Genomic DNA, 18,543 nt, shown 5'->3' on the forward strand with positions numbered 1-18,543 from the left:
AAGCAGTCACTCCGCAGTTTGTATCCTCAAAAGAAATCTGCACAACACCTACTAAAGCTGAGCCCGAGAAGTTAAATTCATCACTCTGTTGGACATGAACGGCTTGGACTTAACAGAGACGCTGATTTTATGCCCTATTACAATTTGCAACACACTCTGTACCTCCTAAGCTTCCATTGTCCTGTAACTGCAGAGGTATTGTTTCATTCATTTTAAAGTGGTCTCCTGTAAAATGTGTGAATCCCTTACATCTGTCCCACCTGGTATTTAGTCGGGTCACTCTGGTTACCTTCTTTAGACCTGAAGAAGAGCTCAGAAGCTTGTCCTGTCCACCAACAGATGTTGGTCCAGTAAACGGTATTACCTCACCCACCTTGTTTGTCTCATATCCTGAGACGAACACAGTTACAACAACACAGCAAACAAGGTAAAATTACCTGGAAACTCAACAAAGTTCTTTTGCAGTTTGAAGTTCTTTTTTTATTCAATCCAAGTATATAAAGCCACTCTGAGAAGTAACATACCTGTGATTATTCTGCATTCTTGTGTAACGTTACTTATATTCTTGCTCTTGTCAACGTAAACTTGAGCCGTACATTTGCCTGATTCCTACAAACATAAATGACACCATTTGTCTTTAAGCCACCGGATGCAGAAATACATTTAACACCGTATTTATTGCTGTGAAATACTCCTGTGGTAGTTTGTTGCAATAATAAAACACAATTGGGAAGTGTAACTAATGTTTAATGGAGAAAAGGAATACGAACTGATAGCATTCATACCAATGCACATGGCCATCCTGAGAGGGGTGCAGGTCCTACCCCCACTCCACTCCTACTCCAAGCCCCATCCGTTTCCCCCTCTGCGGCTTCTTCTGTCCCTGGAATCAGGGGATCACTAGGGACCTAGTGTGGCAGCAGCAGGGGCCACCCCCACCCACAGCTACAGGAGCTAGAGTCATGCTGCCCTCCCAGTCTGCTATGCCCTACTTCTCCACGGCAGCAGGAAACAGAATGCCTAAGGACTGGGGCGCTCTGCTTCCTGCTGCCACTGAGAGGCTGAGTGCAGGGGACAACCCCTTCTGCCGCCACACAAGGTCCTGGCTCCAAGTCATCCCTTGGGTCGCCTCTGTAGGATGTTTGAGGCAGCTGCCACAGGGCTCCCAAAAGTGTGAGGCCTTGGATGGCCTCTTGAACTGTTCTTTGGACAGGAGGACTCTGCCCTTGCAATCCGCTGACAGCAACAAGGGTTGTACAGTTGTCAATGAGGGCATAACTTGGCCTGCTGGGGCTTAATTTCTGGAGCATGCCGGAAAGGATTGCCCAGCTTGACTAGAGGACATCAGGCTGGGTTTGCATAGCTGCCAGTTAGGAATAAGAGAGGGGAACCAGGTTGCATCATTTTACTTGTAACCTGAGTACTTCCTCTTCAGTTCTACTAAGACTCAATAAATATGGAACCCTCCAGTAGCATTTTCAGAATCACTGGCAGCGGAAGTGCACTCTATCCCCAGGAGTGTGCTATCTTGCTAGTTACACTGCTACCCAGCTATGGCATTTTTTTTTAAAAAGAAAGCAGCTCTTACCGCATCTGCACATGGCCTGTAATCACAGTCTTGCCAGCGTTTATCTTCTCCAACAGCACAAGAGCTCTCTCTTATTTGGTACGTCACAAAGAACTGTTTGTCAGGGCCCACCTGGAGAAAACAACATGTAAGTTGTCATTTGCGTAGCGATAAAACAGAAATCATCGGAGAGGATGAGGTTTCAAAGGGATTTCATACTGTGTATACTTAGGACTGATAAAGCGTGCTTTAACGTAGCTAATGTTAACATATTTAATTATATTATTTGTCCTTTTTAGGCATTGTCTAAGTTTTCCCACATACTATCTCTAGGATGGAAAAATGGTGCAAAAAGCTGTCGTATTTTCAATTCATTTGCATCCTAGTATTTCAAGTGCTCTCTGATTTAGCAAATATGAGCTGCTTCTTTGGTGGTCAGCAGCTCGAGCACATTGGCATGGGTGTTGAGTGAATGTAGGGCTGGGGGAGGTAAGCCCTCATATGCCCCCTTCTGCCTGAGGCCCCACCACCACAGGGGCAAGGTTTCAGTGCCCCATGGGAGCCTCCCCGGCCCCAGAACACCATGGGGAGGGTGGGCAGCATACAACCCAAGCCTCTCTGGCCCTTGAGCACAGGAAGGGCAGGCAGCACGCAGCCCTAGAGTTTGCAACCTCAGCATGGCTGAAGTCTGGAGGCAGCAACACTCTGCCCCAGGAACACCTATTGCTTCACCATGGCTCCCAGGAACAGCACTACTGAAGCAATAGGCATTCTGGGGGAGGAGTGTGGGTGTGGTCATGCCTGGGTATTTGGGAAGGCTGTGCCTTTCCCCGCCATTCGATTGTGCTTGTGTCAGCCTTTATTTATTATAGTTGGGCCTGGTTGGTAGAAGGGTGGGAGGCACTTCCTTCCACTCTCCAGATTTGGTGAATCAATGTCCTCAGGTGGTATTAGAAGGCACTTTATCAGAGGGGGAGTCATGTTATTTGTCTGCAAAAACCACAAGGAGTACTGTGGCACCTTACGTGTACACAGCAGGGCTAAAGTCAAATTAAGCTATGCAACTTGAGCTATGTCATTTGTGTAGCTGAAGTCAAAATAGCTTAATTCGGCTGTTGGTGCTGTCTACAGAGCAGGAAGTCGAAGAAGGGACATTCTTCCTCTGACTTCCCTTACTCCTCATGAAATGAGGGTTACCATGATTTGGAGTAAGAAGTCCTCCATCTTGACATTATTTCAAAATAAAGGCTTGAAGTATAGGCATGCACTATGTTATTTCAGAATAACGTCAGTTATTCCGAAATAACGCTGCTGTGTAGATGTACCCTTAAAGACTAAGGGTATGTCTACACTACAGCGTTATTTCAAAATATCTAATTTTGACATGGTTATTTCGAAATATCTTATTCCGAAATAATGCGTCTACACACAAGATGCATTTCAAAATAGCTGTTTGCTATTTTGAAATAGCGCGTCCACACTGATTGGATGCTGAATCACATTTAAGTCCAGCAAGAACTGGTTCCGGCAGGGCATGAGGTCAGAAGTTACCTTGTGGCCAGGGCGGCCAGCAGGGCACCCTGGGAAGGGCTGGAGGCCCCCTATTTTGAAATAAGCGTCTATGCAGCGCTTATTTCAAAATAGCAGTTTCGAAATTGGCACTATTCCTCATGGAATGAGTTTGCCAATTTTGAAATAAGCCCTCCGCTATTTTGAATTAATTTCGAAATGGCAGTTGGCTTGTGTAGACGCTAGGAAAGTTATTTCAAAATAACGGCTGTTATTTCAAAATAAATTTGCTGTATAGACATATCCTAACAGATTTATTTGAGCATAAGCTTTTGTGGACAAAGATGTTTTTAAAACAATTTTTAAATGGACATCCTGTCCACTAATACAGTAAATTCACAAACTAGTATATACCCCGGGCTGCAAACACTTTTTAAATAGCTTCATTACCAACTGAATAGCTCTTTTACCCGCTCAACGTTCTGCTAATAGGTCTAGCAGGCTTTTTAACTTTTTAACTAGATCTTCTGCAGAGGAAGCAAAGCCAAAGAACACAGATAGGAAGGGACAGGTGAATGGACATTAAGACCCAGTGGTGCCCCAAATTTTCAGATGCCCTATGTAGCTGCGTATTCTGCATATGGGTAAAGATGACCCTGTGTGCAGACTGTATCAAGCTGGGAGAGGTTGCAAGTGCTTTGGAGGATAGGATTAAAATTCAAAATGATCAGGGAAAACTGGGAAATCATCTGATGTAAATAGGATGAAATTCAACAAGGACAAATGCAAAGTACTCCAGTTAGGAACAGTCAATTACAAAATGGGAAGTGAGGGTATGTCTACACTACCCTCCTACTTCGAACTAGGAAGGTAATGTAGGCATACCGCAATTGCAAATGAAGCCCGGGATTTGAATTTCCCGGGCTTCATTTGCATAAGCCGGGCGCCGCCATTTTTAAATCCCGGCTGGTTCGAACCCCGTGCCGCGCGGCTACACGCGGCACGAACTAGGTAGTTCGAACTAGGCTTCCTAGTTCGAACTACCGTTACTCCTCGTGGGCTTCATTTGCAATTGCGGTATGCCTACATTACCCCGCTAGTTCGAAATAGCAGGGTAGTGTAGACATACCCTGACTGCCTAGAAAGAAGAAATGTGGAATGGGATCTGGGGGGGATAGTGGATAGGAAACTAAATATAAGTCAACAGTGTAACACTATTGCAACCCCACCCTCCACTGCACATATCATATCATTCTGGGATGTATCAGCAGGAGTGTTGCAAGCATGAGAAATAATTCTTCTGCTATACTCTATGGTGATTAGGTTCCAACTGGAATAGTGTGTCCAGTTTTCAGTGCCACATCTCAGGAAAGATATTGAGAAATTGGAAAAAGTTCAGAGAAGATCAACAGAAATTATTCAAGGTCTAGAAAACAAGACTTATGAGGGAAGATGAAAAACTTGGGTTTGTTTATTCTGGAAAAAAGAAGACTGAGAGAAGACATGGTAAGCGTTTGCAAGTACATAAAATATTGTTACAAGGAGGAGAGAGGAAAATTGTTCTTAACAGCTCATGATTGTTCAAGAAGCAAGGGGGTTAAATTACAGCAAGGGAGGTTTAGGCTGGACATTAGGAAAAACTTCCTAATGGTCAGGGTGGTTAAGCACTGGACAAAATTGCCTAGGGTTGCAGAATCTCCATCATTGGAGACTTTTAAGAGCAGGTTAGACCTCTCAGGGAAGATCTAGATGCTGCTTGGTTCTGCCATGAGTGCAGGGTCCTGGACTTTCCCTTCCAGTTCTATGATTCTATGACTTTAATCGAGCTATGCGAATTTACACCAGTTGAGGATCTAGCCTGGAATGGCCCATATTTTGCTGTCTGTTACATTGTTGTAAATCTGGAATAACTTTACGTCAGCGAGTAACAGATGTAAATGAGAGAAAGGATTGGCTCCTTATGTCACATTGTTTGTTATTTTATTTCATAATAATGGCTACTAGCTAGGTTTTTAATCAGGGCAGGCTCAGTTTTTCAGTAGCCATCCTTTATGTTTAATTATCTGATCAACGATTAATGTACATAAAAGTGTAATCAGAAGCCATTTAATTGATGAATACAACAGTGGAAGACTGGTGATAAGGGAAATCAAGACTATATTTAGAAAAAGCAATAAGACCAGATCAAATCTGGATGGAGAAAGGCTGTTCTCAGTATTGACGGATGGCAGAACAAGGAGCAATGGTCTCAAGTTGAAGAGGGAAAGTTTAGGATGGATGTTAGGAAAAATGATTTCACTGGGAGGGTGGTGAAACATTAGGGCTATGTCTAGACTGCAAGCCTCTTTCGAAAGAGAGCGTCTAGACTGCACGTTGAACTTTCGAAAAAGCGGCTTGCTTTTTCAAAAGAAAGCATCCAGTGAGTCTGGATGCTCTCTTTCGAAGAAGCCCTATTTACATTCAAGAACGCCTTCTTTCGAAAGAGGAACTTTCGAAAGAAGGCGTTCTTCCTCGTAAATTGAGGTTTACCGCCATCGAAAGAAAAGCCGCGTTCTTTCGATTTAATTTCGAAAGAACGCGGCTGCAGTCTAGACGCAGGTGAGGTTTTTTCGAAAAAAGGCTACTTTTTTCGAAAAAACCCCTGAGTCTGGACACAGCCTAGAATGGGTTACCTAGAGAGGTGATTGAATCTCCATCCATTGAAGTTTTTTAGTCCTAGCTTGACAAAGTCCTGGTTGGGATGATTTAGTTGGGGTTGGTCCTGCTTTGGGTAGGGGTTTGGACTTGATGACGTCCTGAGGTCTCTTCCAGTCCTATGATTCTATGAAATCTCTTTTGTAGGCTTTGCAGTCCTCCCTTCTTGCTCCTCCCTTTCTTTCCCCCACAAGATAGACAGTGCTTTGAGATCTTTGAGTGATAAATATTCTTATTAATATATTGTTTCTGATGATCTACAATTTAAAATCCAATGCAGTAGAAAGACATCAGTGTAGTTCCCAACTCAAGTAGGGCTGATCGTTCTCATTTTACTAACATCCCCATTGTGTGGCTCTCGGGATTAAGTGCTCTTTTGTTAGACTTATCACTATATACCAGTAAGAGCTGATGTTGTGGGTAGATTCAGGACTCAGGCCTGGAGACCATCAAATAACATTTATAAGTAATTCAGAATCTTTCTGTCATTTGCCATATCAATTATTTGCAGATATATTTTCCACATTGCAACCAGCTCTTCAAGACACGTTTTTGTTAATAAATTAGTATGCTTCTGACATAGGCCTCAAAGATTTCCCCATGATGGGTCAATGTTAGCATTTCCAACTAGTAATTTGGTAAGGAGACAACACTAGGTCAGTTGTTAAGCAGTGAAAAGAAACCAAGTTTCCTAACTTAGTTCTGCAATCCAATTCCCTTTAATAGTCCAAGAGAAGGTACTGCCATACAGTGCAAAGAAAGAGCCAAATTCTGATGCCACGGCTCATGTGGAGTAGTTCATTGCTCCTTGAGTAGTCCCCTTGAGTTTTATGAAAAAAACTACTCAGAGATCTTTTAGTACTTGCCTCAACCTAGCTACAAGAATTTAAAATTTTCTTTTTCTCCATGGGGCCAGATTTTTAAACCTTTATTCACATTGGTGAGCATTTTCTGGCACGAGTAATCAAACTGACAGGAACTGCTTACCGGTGTGAGTAAGGGCTCAGTATTAATCAGGAACAGCAGAAATATACAGAACTAGATTCTGCTACTTGTTTCCATGAGTATTAATATCTTGCTCTGCCACCAGTTGCTTTGATTGCATTGAAACATGCAGACCAAGGTGTGATTCCCCATAATGGAGGTGGGCCGAATCTGGCCATAAGGAAAAAGTACAAAGATGCTTTTTCCAAAGTTTACTTACTGTTTTCTTTGCTTCCATCACCATGTACAGAGCAAACTGGTTGCCATCTTTTTTGTCTGCATTATATTTTGTCAGTGCTATTTCCACAGCTTCAGTGACATCAGGGTCATCACAGCCTGCATCCTCAGTTGGGACAGGGCTGGCTCTGCAAGAGAAAAAAACACAGCAGAGAACTAGCACAGTGGAAAGTTTCATAATTGGACAGAGAAGCCTCCTCTGAAATTGGGGGACTCTTCCAAATACAAATGAAAGAGAACCCCCTTGGTAGGGATTTAATAACCTCTCCTTTTTTGACAGAAGCAGTTGGCCAGTAAAGAGATCTATGGGGATTGGTGGACTCCCATCATATGCTGTTTGTCCAGCAAACAACCCTCTGGGTTTATCCAAACAGACTTTGCACAGTCACTTTAATGACACCAAGGTTGTCCAGCTGCTGTCCTGATAACAGGATAAGCCTCTGCACGTTAGAGTCACAGGGTTAGATGCCCAATGTCAGCAGCCCAAGGCCTGGAGCACAGGAGAAAGTGTCAGAACATTTGGTAGTCCTCTGGCTCCTGGTTACTTTTTGACATCAAAACGCCCACTCTGAATGAATTATTACACAAGGCTTATAAAAAGACCCCTAAAGGTCCCTGAAACAAGTGCTATTTTTCATGACAGTGGCACTGTGATCTTCAGGGATCTGTTTATTAATAAGGCACAAGAGTTCTAGGAAGTCAGCACATTTCAGAAACGACTGCACAACTGTGCATAACTGACTGATAATACATGGCATTTAAATAGTGCTTTACAGACACTGACACTTGCCTTGCAAACGGAACTGCTAGTGCCCACACTTGCAATCCTGTGGGGCTTGCATCTGGGCCACAAACCAATCAGTCCCCACCATTCTCTAGTGCACTAGAAAAGCCTTATTAAGCATTTGCTAAAAATGAGGCAAAATGAAGTGAGTTACTCAGCCTAATGTTCTTTCAGCTTAGTTTTTCTTTGTTACAATTTCCTAAGGGTTTGTTTGTTTTTTTAAAGCCAACTGAAAAAAGGGAAAGTCCATCATATGGCATCATGATTATATCCACTTGGGTCATCAGCAGGACTGGACCCTTTAGTTCTTCTTTGAGTGATTCCTCATGAACACTCCAAGTTAGGTTTGTGCGCGCTACATGCACAGTTGCTGTGAAGCTTTTTCCTTCAATCGTCTGCCCATTCGATCCAGGTGTAGGCCTAATTAACGGCCTTTCTTATGCATGTCCCTGTCCAAGACATTTGTTGAGCAGCCATGGGGTCCTTGGTCTACGTGTTTACATCCCACTATGTCATCCAACATCAGACTAGAGTGATGCTGCGTTTGGGAATGCTGTGTTGCAGACTAGTGATCGCCGACCTCTCCGCTGGATAGCAGCTTGGGAATCACCTAACTTGAAATGCGTATGAGCAATCACTCGAAGAAAAAAGACAATTACCTTCCATAAGTGGTGTTCTTCGAGATGTGTTGCTCTTGTCCATCCAAAACCGTCCCACTCTCCCCTCTTTCGGAATCACTTCCAGCAAGAAGGAACTGAAGGAGGGAACAGTCATCAAGGTGCTATATACCTAGTCATACTGGTGCCCCTCTAGGGGTCTCCCTACCGACCTACAGTATCCTGCTATTGAAAAAGCTTCCCATCAACTGTGCACAGAGTGTGCACGCCTAACTTGGAATGAACATGAGCAACACATTTCAAAGAACACCAGTTACAAAAGGTAACCGTGTTTTCCATTGCAGAGACCTCAGCCCCTTGAGCTAACAGTAACTGGTAGCAACAGTACACTGGTCTCTGTACACCAGCATGAGACAGGGGGAGGAGGGTTCACAAATAGCTGGTGACTGAAGAGGAGTGATGAGACTCAGGAATCATTCCAGGCAGTCAAAGGGAATATTCTCTAATGGGCACAGACACTTCTGCCTGTCTCGCACAGCTGCGCCCCTTTCTGTGCTCTTCCCCCCCCCCCCCATCCTGTCTCCTCCCGGCCCCCTTGTCCTGTTTTCATTCTCCTCACCTGTCTAGTCCTGATCACCACTCATTAGGCTTCTCATTCCAGTCCTACAATTCTTGCTCAGGCAGTTCTGACCCCTCCCCCCCCGGGCTCTGCCCAAGCTCCAGTCTCCCCTCCTCCCGCCCCAGCTTCCATTCTGTTCCCTTCCTCACATTCAGTTTCATTCTCTGTGCACAGCCAGTCCCACTCCCCCCTTCCTGGCCCCTCATCTGTTCTGTCTCTCCATCCTAATCACAGACTCCCAGTCCTAATCTCCCTCCCTTAATTCACAGTCTAATCTCAGTCCCCCCTCAATACTTACCTGACTCTTGGCACCATAAATATCAACTAGTTAAATCTCATACGGTGCCTGTAAGGTAAATAAGTAAATATGATAGAACACTGGGCTGGTACCACTATGTCATCTAATCCCAAACACGGCACGTCTAGACAATGGGATGAACAAACCTTTGGAATTGAAGTGTTAGTTCATCCACAGTAGCTCACCTGTCATTGCATCCTCTATGGAACTGCCCCTTTGAAAAATCAGGCCCATAAAGCGATACGTGTTTCTACATCAGGAAAAGTCGGCATTTTATGTGTTTTATTTGCTTTGAACATTTTTTGAGGTAGTGCTGAGTGAAGGCAGTGCTGAATTAGCCAGTGTTAAGTACCGTCCGCACAGGCTCCCTGCAGACTGCCCTGACACAGCGCCTCACCTGTGACTGGAGGGACGAGGTTTGCAGATCAGTTGGCAATGGAAACAGTCTCCATGCCTATGCAAAACTTACTGAGACTGCTCAGAGCAAGTGAGCCGTGCACTAGCCACCTTTCTAACAGAAATGAGACTAAGTTCACTTTGTACACTCATTGCATGATAACCATTCTCAGTTCTGACCTGGGCTGGATTTCAATTTGTGACATTCAGGTGGGGGGGGGGGGGGGGGGAAGCTCTTCCCCAGTAGTAATCCCTGAGCTATTCAGCTTTTTGTGAGTCTTAGTAAGTTATGAAACTTTTGTGAAGTGTTCACATTTTGGCTTCCAACTTTCCCTAGGGTTGCTCAGCCCTCCCTCCTCGGTTCCCAGGGAGCACCCCCACCCCACTCCACCCTTCCCCCAAACCTCTACCCTGCCCCATTCTATCCCCTCTTCTCTGCATGCCCCATCCCTGGTCCTCCCCTACCTCCCAGAACTTCTTGTATGCTGCAGAACAGCTGTTCTGTGGCAGGCAAGAGGTGCTGCGAGGGGGAGGGTGGAATTGATTGGCAGGGCCACCAGAAGACAGGAGGCTCTGGGGAGGAAGGAAGGGGAATTTGGCTGCTAATGGGTGCTAAGCACCCATTAGCTTTTTTCCGTGGGTGCAGCCATGGCGTCAGTGCATATGGAAGACAGACTGCGTGATGAACTGTAGAGCTATATTGGCATGAATTTGGAATAGGTGCATTCGTCATAACAGTGTTCCGTACAGAAGCATGTATTGTAGTTTTCACTACAAAAGATTGTAGTTTAACATTCATTGCTAGGATATTTTCTTTTGCCATGTTCTATCTTTGGAGCTATGTATAAACCAGAATAGCACCATTGAAGTCAACGGCATGAGACCATTTTACACCGATTGAGGGCTTGGAATGATGAGTATTTCAATTAAGAGGGAAAACATTTACTGTGAAGATACAGGTGGAAAATAAGGCAAAAGATCATATTTGGGCTTTCCTAGGCATGATTTTGATTCTGAAGGAGCTTGTGGAAAAGGCAGAATTGCTGGTTTCTCACTTACACATTTGCCAAATGGATCATGGCGCTGGTGGATGGTCGGGGATAGGGATGTTAAGGACTAGTTGACTAGTCACTCCTCTCCCCCCCCCCCCCCGCCTCTATCAAATAGAGGCAGCAAGCCAGGTGGGAGGGGGAGAAGAGGGTACTTCAAAGGGGCAGTGCTGTAGGAACCCAGGGTCAGCTACTCTTTGAAATGCAGCGTTGCTGCTTTGAAATGCCTGTGGCGCTTGAAAGGGGCAGCACCATGTGGAGTCTGGGATCAGCTGGGAGCTGACCCTGGGTTCCGTGGTGTGCTGCCGCTTTGAAACACCACAAGTGCGTTTCAAAGGGGCAGCACCGCCCTATCGACTAATTGAATAGTTGATGCAAAAATGCATCGACTATTCAATTAGTCAATTACACAATATTTAACTTCCTTAGGGTATTTTGTAGCAGGAACTTGGAAGACCTCATGTTGATTTAAAGCTAGAATATAGTCAATGGATCCAACGTGTTTTTATGGACAGGATGAAGTGTGCTCTTCTGAGGAACTGGCCTCATTTCCTCTTTCCTGGGAAGAATTGCTAGACCCCCTAAGTGTATAAAAAGATGTCTGTGATCATGGTCACAACCATGAGGAGGATGAGGAGGGGGAGATCCCCTGGAAGGAGGGCATGGACCACTAGGAGGAGGGGATGGATAATGAGAACTGGGTGGAGGAGGAAGATGAGGAGGCTCGTGTTGGTGCTCTTCTGCAAAGAAATTGTGGTGATGCTCAGATGTTCAGAATTGACCCTATTTTCAGGATGAGGTGGGCATCTAGGCTAGTGTCTCTTAGAATATCCAGGGTCAAAGCCGTAATTCTAATGTCTGTGATGTGGTCCCTCAGGGTGTTTGTGGAGATAATGAGGATCTGACAGAGGAAGAAGACGCAGAAGGGTATGTTGGCGCTTCTCTGCAGAGAAATTGTGGTGATGCTCAGATCTTTCAGGGGTGACGACTCTAATTTCAGGAGGTGGTGGTCCAGAGCCAAAGTTGTGGTGATGATGTCTGTGATGGGGTCCACCGGTAGTGGGGGAGGATAATGAGGATATGGTGGAAGAGGATGATGATGATGATGATGATGTCTGTGTGATGGACGTACCTGGGGATGTCTGCGTATTTGGCCAGAGAAGTGATGGTGGTGATGATGTTCTCCGGAGTGCGAGCGATGGTAGAAGGGAGGTCTGTCATGCTTTCCATAACCAAACCAATGTAAGTAGTCAAAGATGTTCATGTCACACACTCACGTGCACAGACATACTACGTCTAGACTGGCATGATTTTCCGGAAATGCTTTTAACGGAAAAGTTTTCCGTTAAAAGCATTTTCGGAACAGAGCGTCTAGATTGGCATAGACACTTTTCCGCAAAAGCACTTTTTGCGGAAAAGTGTCCGTGCCAATCTAGACGCGCTTTTCCGCAAAAAAGCCCCGATCGCCATTTTTGCGATCGGGGCTTTTTTTGTGGAAAACAAAGCTGACCTGTCTACACTGGCCCTTTTGCGCAAAAGTTTTGTGCAAAAGGACTTTTGCCCAAACGGAAGCAACATAGTATTTCCGCAAGAACACTGACAATCTTACATGAGATCATCAGTGCTTTTGCGGAAATTCAAGTGGCCAGTGTAGACAGCTGGCAAGTTTTTCCAGAAAAGCGGCTGATTTTCCGGAAAAACTGGCCAGTCTAGACACAGCGAAAGAGAGAAAAAGCAATAAAAGGAGTTATTTACAAGGCTTTCAATTATGGTTTAACTAACACTTCCAAGTCTCAGACATAGAACTGTAAGCGTATGTCTACACTGCCACCCTAGTTCGAACTAGGGTGGCTAATGTAGGCATTCGAAGTTGCAAATGAAGCCCGGGATTTAAATATCCCGGGCTTCATTTGCATCTTGCCAGGCACCGCCATTTTTAAATCCCCGTTAGTGCGGACTCCGTGCCCGCGGCTACACGTGGCATGGAGTAGGTAGTTCGAATTAGGCTCTCTAATTCGTGGAATGAGGTGTACCAGTAGTTTGATTGACCCAGGTGCCTGCCTGATTATTCTGTACTTAGGCTTGGACTTTTTTTATTCAGGAAGGAGAAAGCTATTAATCCAAGCTCCAACATATATTTTCTCCACCAGTGAGTGCAGATGGCTTGACTGGGTCTGGCACAGAACACATGTAAACTGTCTGCAGAACCAGAGCTTAAAAACATAACACACATGAGTTACATTGAACGTTTACCAGCAATAGGCTTGGACCTGTGAGGTGTTGAGTGCCCTGAACTCTTTTCATGGAGTTGAGCACCTCACCGGATTTTGCCTTGTGTTAATCAGTCTGAAGATGTGTTGTCACATACCCACATTATAGCTCTTTGTACTTTATCCACCTGGAAGTACTGTGTGTGGTTACTATCCTCATTGTACCTTTCCATTGTTCTCTCAGCTTCTCCTCTATGCTGCTCAATGTCTTCTAAGGCTGTTGGACTTGCAGGGTAGTATTCACATTTATATAACTGTGAAGGATCTGTGACAATGGATTGGTTATAAACAATGTATTATGTTAACACTGAGTCATGGATGGCCCTGTATATACTTTTAACTTCAGCTTACAATGAGAAATTGAACAGCTCAGGATTTTCTCTCAGGTGACTGATCCACCCCTTCATTCCACACAGGGGTTTATTTTGGGGGAAAAAATCAATTAAAATGTACTTATTTACACATTTTTTCTGTCCCTTGTTAGTAGCTGATCATGACGAAGTAGTCCCCTCAATGGAGTTGTCTTTCTTTTCAGCATGTATCCATGACTTTGATTTGCTTTTAAACATTCAAAATGTATATAAATCTTAAATCCATTCTTAACTTTAATTTTACTCTTTTACTTTATTCAAACCTGTCATAGTTACCCTACATTCGTACCACACCTGCTTGTGCATCTGTATTGAGAATGATTTATTAAAAATACACTGATCGTTGAACTGGTTATTGTATCTGGACTTACTGTACAGGTATAGCTGTGAAGTATTTCTTTCTTCAACTGTCAGTTTATAGGCACGATGGTTTTACATTGCCCAAATGCCTGGGAGGAAAAAATAACCATGATTGAAACTGTGTTATATTCTAGGATAAGGTATGTGATAGAATTTTAGGAGGGCATGAGGCTCTTTCATTGATTTTATTGGAGTTACTCAGAGGCAACTGAATGAAGAATTTGGCCTGCCCTTATATATATAGTAAGTACATGTAAGAATCTGAAGACCCTTTAATCTGCTTGCACCTGAAATGTGGTAGTGCAGATAAAATTGGATTTATTAGCAAAAGTGTTTCAGTTTTGGTTTTGCCCAGCTGAAAAGGCATTCCAAAACCAATGCTGGTTCCAAAATCCAGCTTTCTCAGCCCATTGCTAACTACTCGTGAGTGTAGAATGTTGGAATTCCAGAAGCACACAGGAGCTGCAAAGCTCATTAACCAAGGGTATGTCTACCCACAGAGGCTTTTTTTTGGAAAAATGGTGGTTTTTCTGAAAAAACTTCAATTACGTCCACACTGCAATCATGTTATTTTGAAAAAAATCAAAAGAAGGGATTTTTCTGACATTGGTAAACTTCTTTCTATGAGGAAGAAGCCTTTCTATTAAAAAAGGCGTGTCTGGATGGGGAAGAGGGAGTTCTTTCGCAAGAAGAGGAAAAAGCACCAATGTCCTGGTGGCCATTCCGCCCATAGTAATCACAGCTTACATGTGAGATAACGTCCATTCAGTGTGGATGCTATCTGTCAAAAAAGCAGATTGCTTGGCTGTGTGGCTTTTAACCAGTCACTCAGGAAGGATGACTTTGTAGTTAAGGCATGGGAATGGGAGCTGACTGATCTGGATTCTCTATGCAGATTTGTCAGTGACTTGCTGAGTGTTGTTTCACCTCTCCGTGCTTTACTTTTCCAGCCATTGTCTCCAAAATGGCTCACCAGGGTGCTTTGAGTCAATTAATTTAATGCCCATGAAATGCTTAGAGATCTGCAGATGGAAGAAGCCCTCTTTATTTAAAATAATCATATAATGCCTGAGAGCTATCACCTAAGGCTAGGTCTAGACTACACTCTTTTATCGGAAAAAGCTATGCAAATTGCGCTTCATAATTTGCATAGCTTTTTCCAATTGTTTTTCCGGAAAAGGCTTTTTCCTCATTTGGCCCTGTCTAGATGGGGCCAAATGGCGAAAAAGCCTCCTTTTTCAAAGGAGCCCTTATTCCTCGTAGAACGAGGCAAACAGGGCTCCCTGAAAGAGCACGTTTGCTCTTCTGCAAAAAAAAAAAAAAAAAAAAAAAAAAAAGCAGAAGAGCAAACACATTCCCTGGACACAGCAGAGTTTTTCTGGGATACCTCTGGGATAGGTGTGCTCAAAGGATGTGGCTATATAAAGTTATAACTGCTGTGTAACTAAGGCTAATACCTTGGCCCTAAATTAATATCTGCAAATAGAAAGTAAATGATTAAGTGATGCTTAAGCAAATATTGAGGAAAGCAGGCTAAACTAGTGGTTGTCAACCTTTTTGGGCTCAGGACTTATTTGTAAATGTTTATGGCCTCCCATGACCCAGTAAGTACTTGGGGGTTGGAGACGCTGGGCTGGTTTTCATCAGATTCTGCACCCTTGTGGGGTTGGGTCATGTCTGATACTCACCCCACCATGGACTGGGACACCACTTCCCACAGCTTCTGCTGGCCAGGAACAGTGATCCATGGTCAATGGGAGCTATCAGTGGCCATACTTGTAGATGTGCAGATAAATAAAGTGCTGGCAGCCCTTTCAAATCATGTCTGGCCTACAGGCCACTTATTGCCATCCCTGCCTTAAGGCAAGAGAGGAATTGGAGCAGATAGGTAAGGGTAATGGGATTTTTCCATATAGGTAACCCCTTCACTTTCAGCCTAGATTTGTAGTTATAAGAGATTATAAGATCAGGACTGCATACATACATACATACACACAAACACATCCGGCATATGCACGTGTGAAAGGAGCTTGTGATCTCACTGCACTTCTTAGCTGATAGTTCATAACATATCACAAGTGGTAGCAAAGTGCTTGAGAGAACTTGCAGTTTTGCATACCTTTAATAATATTTGGGCAAAACTGGATGGAGATGATTTTCGCTATCCATTTGTAAATTTCCATAGAAAATTACATGGATGGTATCTGATGCCTAGACACATTTGGAAGGAAAAAAGGTAGCTACAGGTTGAACCACTCTAATCCAGAACTCTTTCATCCAGAAACATCCATTTTCCGGAATGATTTTAGTTAGCCAGATATCCACTTTTCATGGGTTTGGCCAAGTTTCCCACAGTCCTATAAAGTTTGTTTACAGCCACCAGTCCTAGTTCTCAGTGTTCTGTGCTGTTATTTAGGTCTAATTTACCCCTAAATGTCCTCTAACAGCCTGTAAGCAGTGGACGTGTTGGATATTGTGCTTGACAATATTGACCTCCCACGGTCCAGAAAATTATCTCATTCGAAACTGGTGAGATCCTGAGGGTTCCAGATAGAGTGGTTCAACCTGTGGTAATTATTGGCAGGGCTCGACAATTAATGTAATCTACTCACCCGTGGCGAGTAGATTACAAGCTAGCACAGCCACACAGCGTGGTCTGCGCATGCGCAGCGTGGTCTGCGCATGAGCAGCGTGCCAAACCGTGCAGCTGGCGAGCCCTGATTATTGGAATCGCTGTAGTGTACTGTCGTGTCTTCATGTACTTAGATTTCCAGAAAGCTTTTGACAAGGTTCCTCACCAAAGGCTCTTAAGCAAAATAAGATGTCATAGGATAAGAGGGAAGGTCCCCTCATTGATTTATAGCTGATTAAAAGATAGAAAACAAAGCGAAAGACTAAATGGTCAGTTTTCAGAATGGAGAGAGGTAACTAGTGGTGTCCCACAGGGGTCCGTACTGGGACCAATCCTATTCAACAGATCATAATGATATGGAGAAACAGATAAACAGTGACATGGAAAAAATGTGCAGATGTTTCTAAACTGCTACGAGGGATTCCTAAGAAGCACAGAGATCAGCTGTGCCTTCCCACAACAGTGCATTGTGGGATGCTTACCCATATTGCTTTGCTCTCTCTGTCAACAGGATGCTAGCAATGTGGCCATGAAATGTCGAGAAGCAAGGCAGAAAAACTGGCTTCACCGGTTTTCACTTTTGGCGACTTTTGCATTTTGGCAGCACTTTTGTTGTCAAACCTTCCCAGTATAGACATAGCCTTAGTCTTTAAGCTGCCACAGGACTCCTCATTGTTTTTGCTGAAACAGACTAAGATGGCTCCCTCTCTGGAACTTGGATCTTAGTGCACTCAAACTGGGATGACTGGATAATTTCTATTTTAGGATACTGAAAGAACTGGCACCTGAAATTGCTAGCACAGTAGCAAGGACATCTAATAACTCTGGCTGTGTGGGGGTAATTATAGCCTGCTAATCTGACCTCAGTATTATGCAATGCTTTAGAGCAAATTGTGAAGGAGTTAAAATTCATACAGGTAAATGGTAAAGAGAATAATACAACATAGGTTTAATCCAGGGAGATCACACCAGACTAATTTGATTTCTTGCCTTGAGAAAATAACTGATTTTGTAAGATAAGCAATGTGCAGTAGCTCTACTATTCTTGGATTTCAGTCAAGAATTTGACAATGGGAAATTTTTAATTAAATTAGGTAAGATGGGGATCAGTGCAAGCATTGTAAGTTGGATAAGGAAATGGCTGAAGGGGAGAAGGCAACGAATTGTCCTGAAAGGTGAAATATCAGACTGGAGGGAGGTTACTAGTAGAATTCTGAAAGATCAGTCTTTGAACCAATCTTATTCAATATTTTTATTAATGACATGGATACAAAATGTAGGCATAACATACCGAGATAAATTTGCTGATGATGCCAAATTGGGAGGTGTGGTCAATACAGAAGAGGATCTGAATATTATACAGGAAGAGCTGGATGGCATTGAAGGCAGGAGTGACAGAAATTAGGTGAAATTCAATAACACAAAGATTCTGCAGTCATGGTCTAATGAAAAGAATGTCTGTTACAAGCTGCCAGCTCATTAGTTGTAGGCAATGGAAGAGGTGAGAGACATGGACGTGTGGATGAATCACAGGATGACTACAAGCCACTTGTGTGATGTGTCAGTAGAAAGGCAAATGTGACCCTATGATGTATTAGATTTCCAGGAAAGAGAGAGAATTTATGCCATTGTATAAGGCACTGCTAAGACCTCACTTGGAATACTAAGTATAGTTCTGGTCAGCCATGTTTGAGAAAGATGAATTTAAATTGGAGCAGATGCAGAGAAGAGCTATGAGGATGCTTAGGGAAATTAGGGCCTCTTATGAAAAGAGACTTGAAGAGGCTATCTTTGTTAGATTAGGAAAACACAGGCTGAGTAGGGGTATGATTACTCTCTATAAATACATTAAGGCTACGTCTATACTGCAGGCTTTTTGCGCAAGAATGGCTGTTCTTGTGCAAAAACAGCTGTTCTTGTGAAAAACTGCACGCGTTTTCTTGCGCAAGTAAATTTACAGTACAGTGTCGGAAAACAGAGCTCCTTCCGGAAGAGTTATTCCTCTCCCCACGAGGAATAAGCCCACTTGCGCAAGAGCTGTCCCACAAGAAGGCAGTGTAGACAGGCAATATGAATTTCTTGCGCAAGAAACCCCTATGCTAAAATGTCCATCAAAGCTTTCTTGTGCAAGAGAGCGTCCATACTGCCATGGACGC

At 43.7% G+C, this 18,543-nt stretch overlaps 1 protein-coding gene and 1 long non-coding RNA gene across 3 annotated transcripts in view; one reads left to right on the forward strand and one right to left on the reverse strand.

The window, feature by feature from the left end:
- Positions 1–7,236, reverse strand: part of LOC102454693 (uncharacterized) — a 45,052-nt gene extending 37,816 nt beyond the window's left edge. For both annotated transcript variants that reach the window (XM_075938067.1, XM_075938066.1), the window contains exons 1-3: positions 6,975–7,236; positions 1,589–1,699; positions 525–609 (exon numbers count right to left, since the gene is read on the reverse strand). In XM_075938067.1, coding sequence (XP_075794182.1) covers positions 525–609; positions 1,589–1,699; positions 6,975–7,169 — 391 coding nt within the window. In that variant the 5' untranslated portion in view covers positions 7,170–7,236. The remainder of the gene's footprint in view (positions 1–524; positions 610–1,588; positions 1,700–6,974) is intronic.
- Positions 1–18,543, forward strand: part of LOC142830805 (uncharacterized) — a 119,930-nt gene that overhangs the window by 55,240 nt on the left and 46,147 nt on the right. The gene's annotated exons all lie outside the window — the stretch shown is intronic.

The sequence above is a fragment of the Pelodiscus sinensis genome, chromosome 10 (genome assembly GCF_049634645.1).
Source record: "Pelodiscus sinensis isolate JC-2024 chromosome 10, ASM4963464v1, whole genome shotgun sequence".
NCBI lineage: Eukaryota > Metazoa > Chordata > Testudines > Trionychidae > Pelodiscus > Pelodiscus sinensis.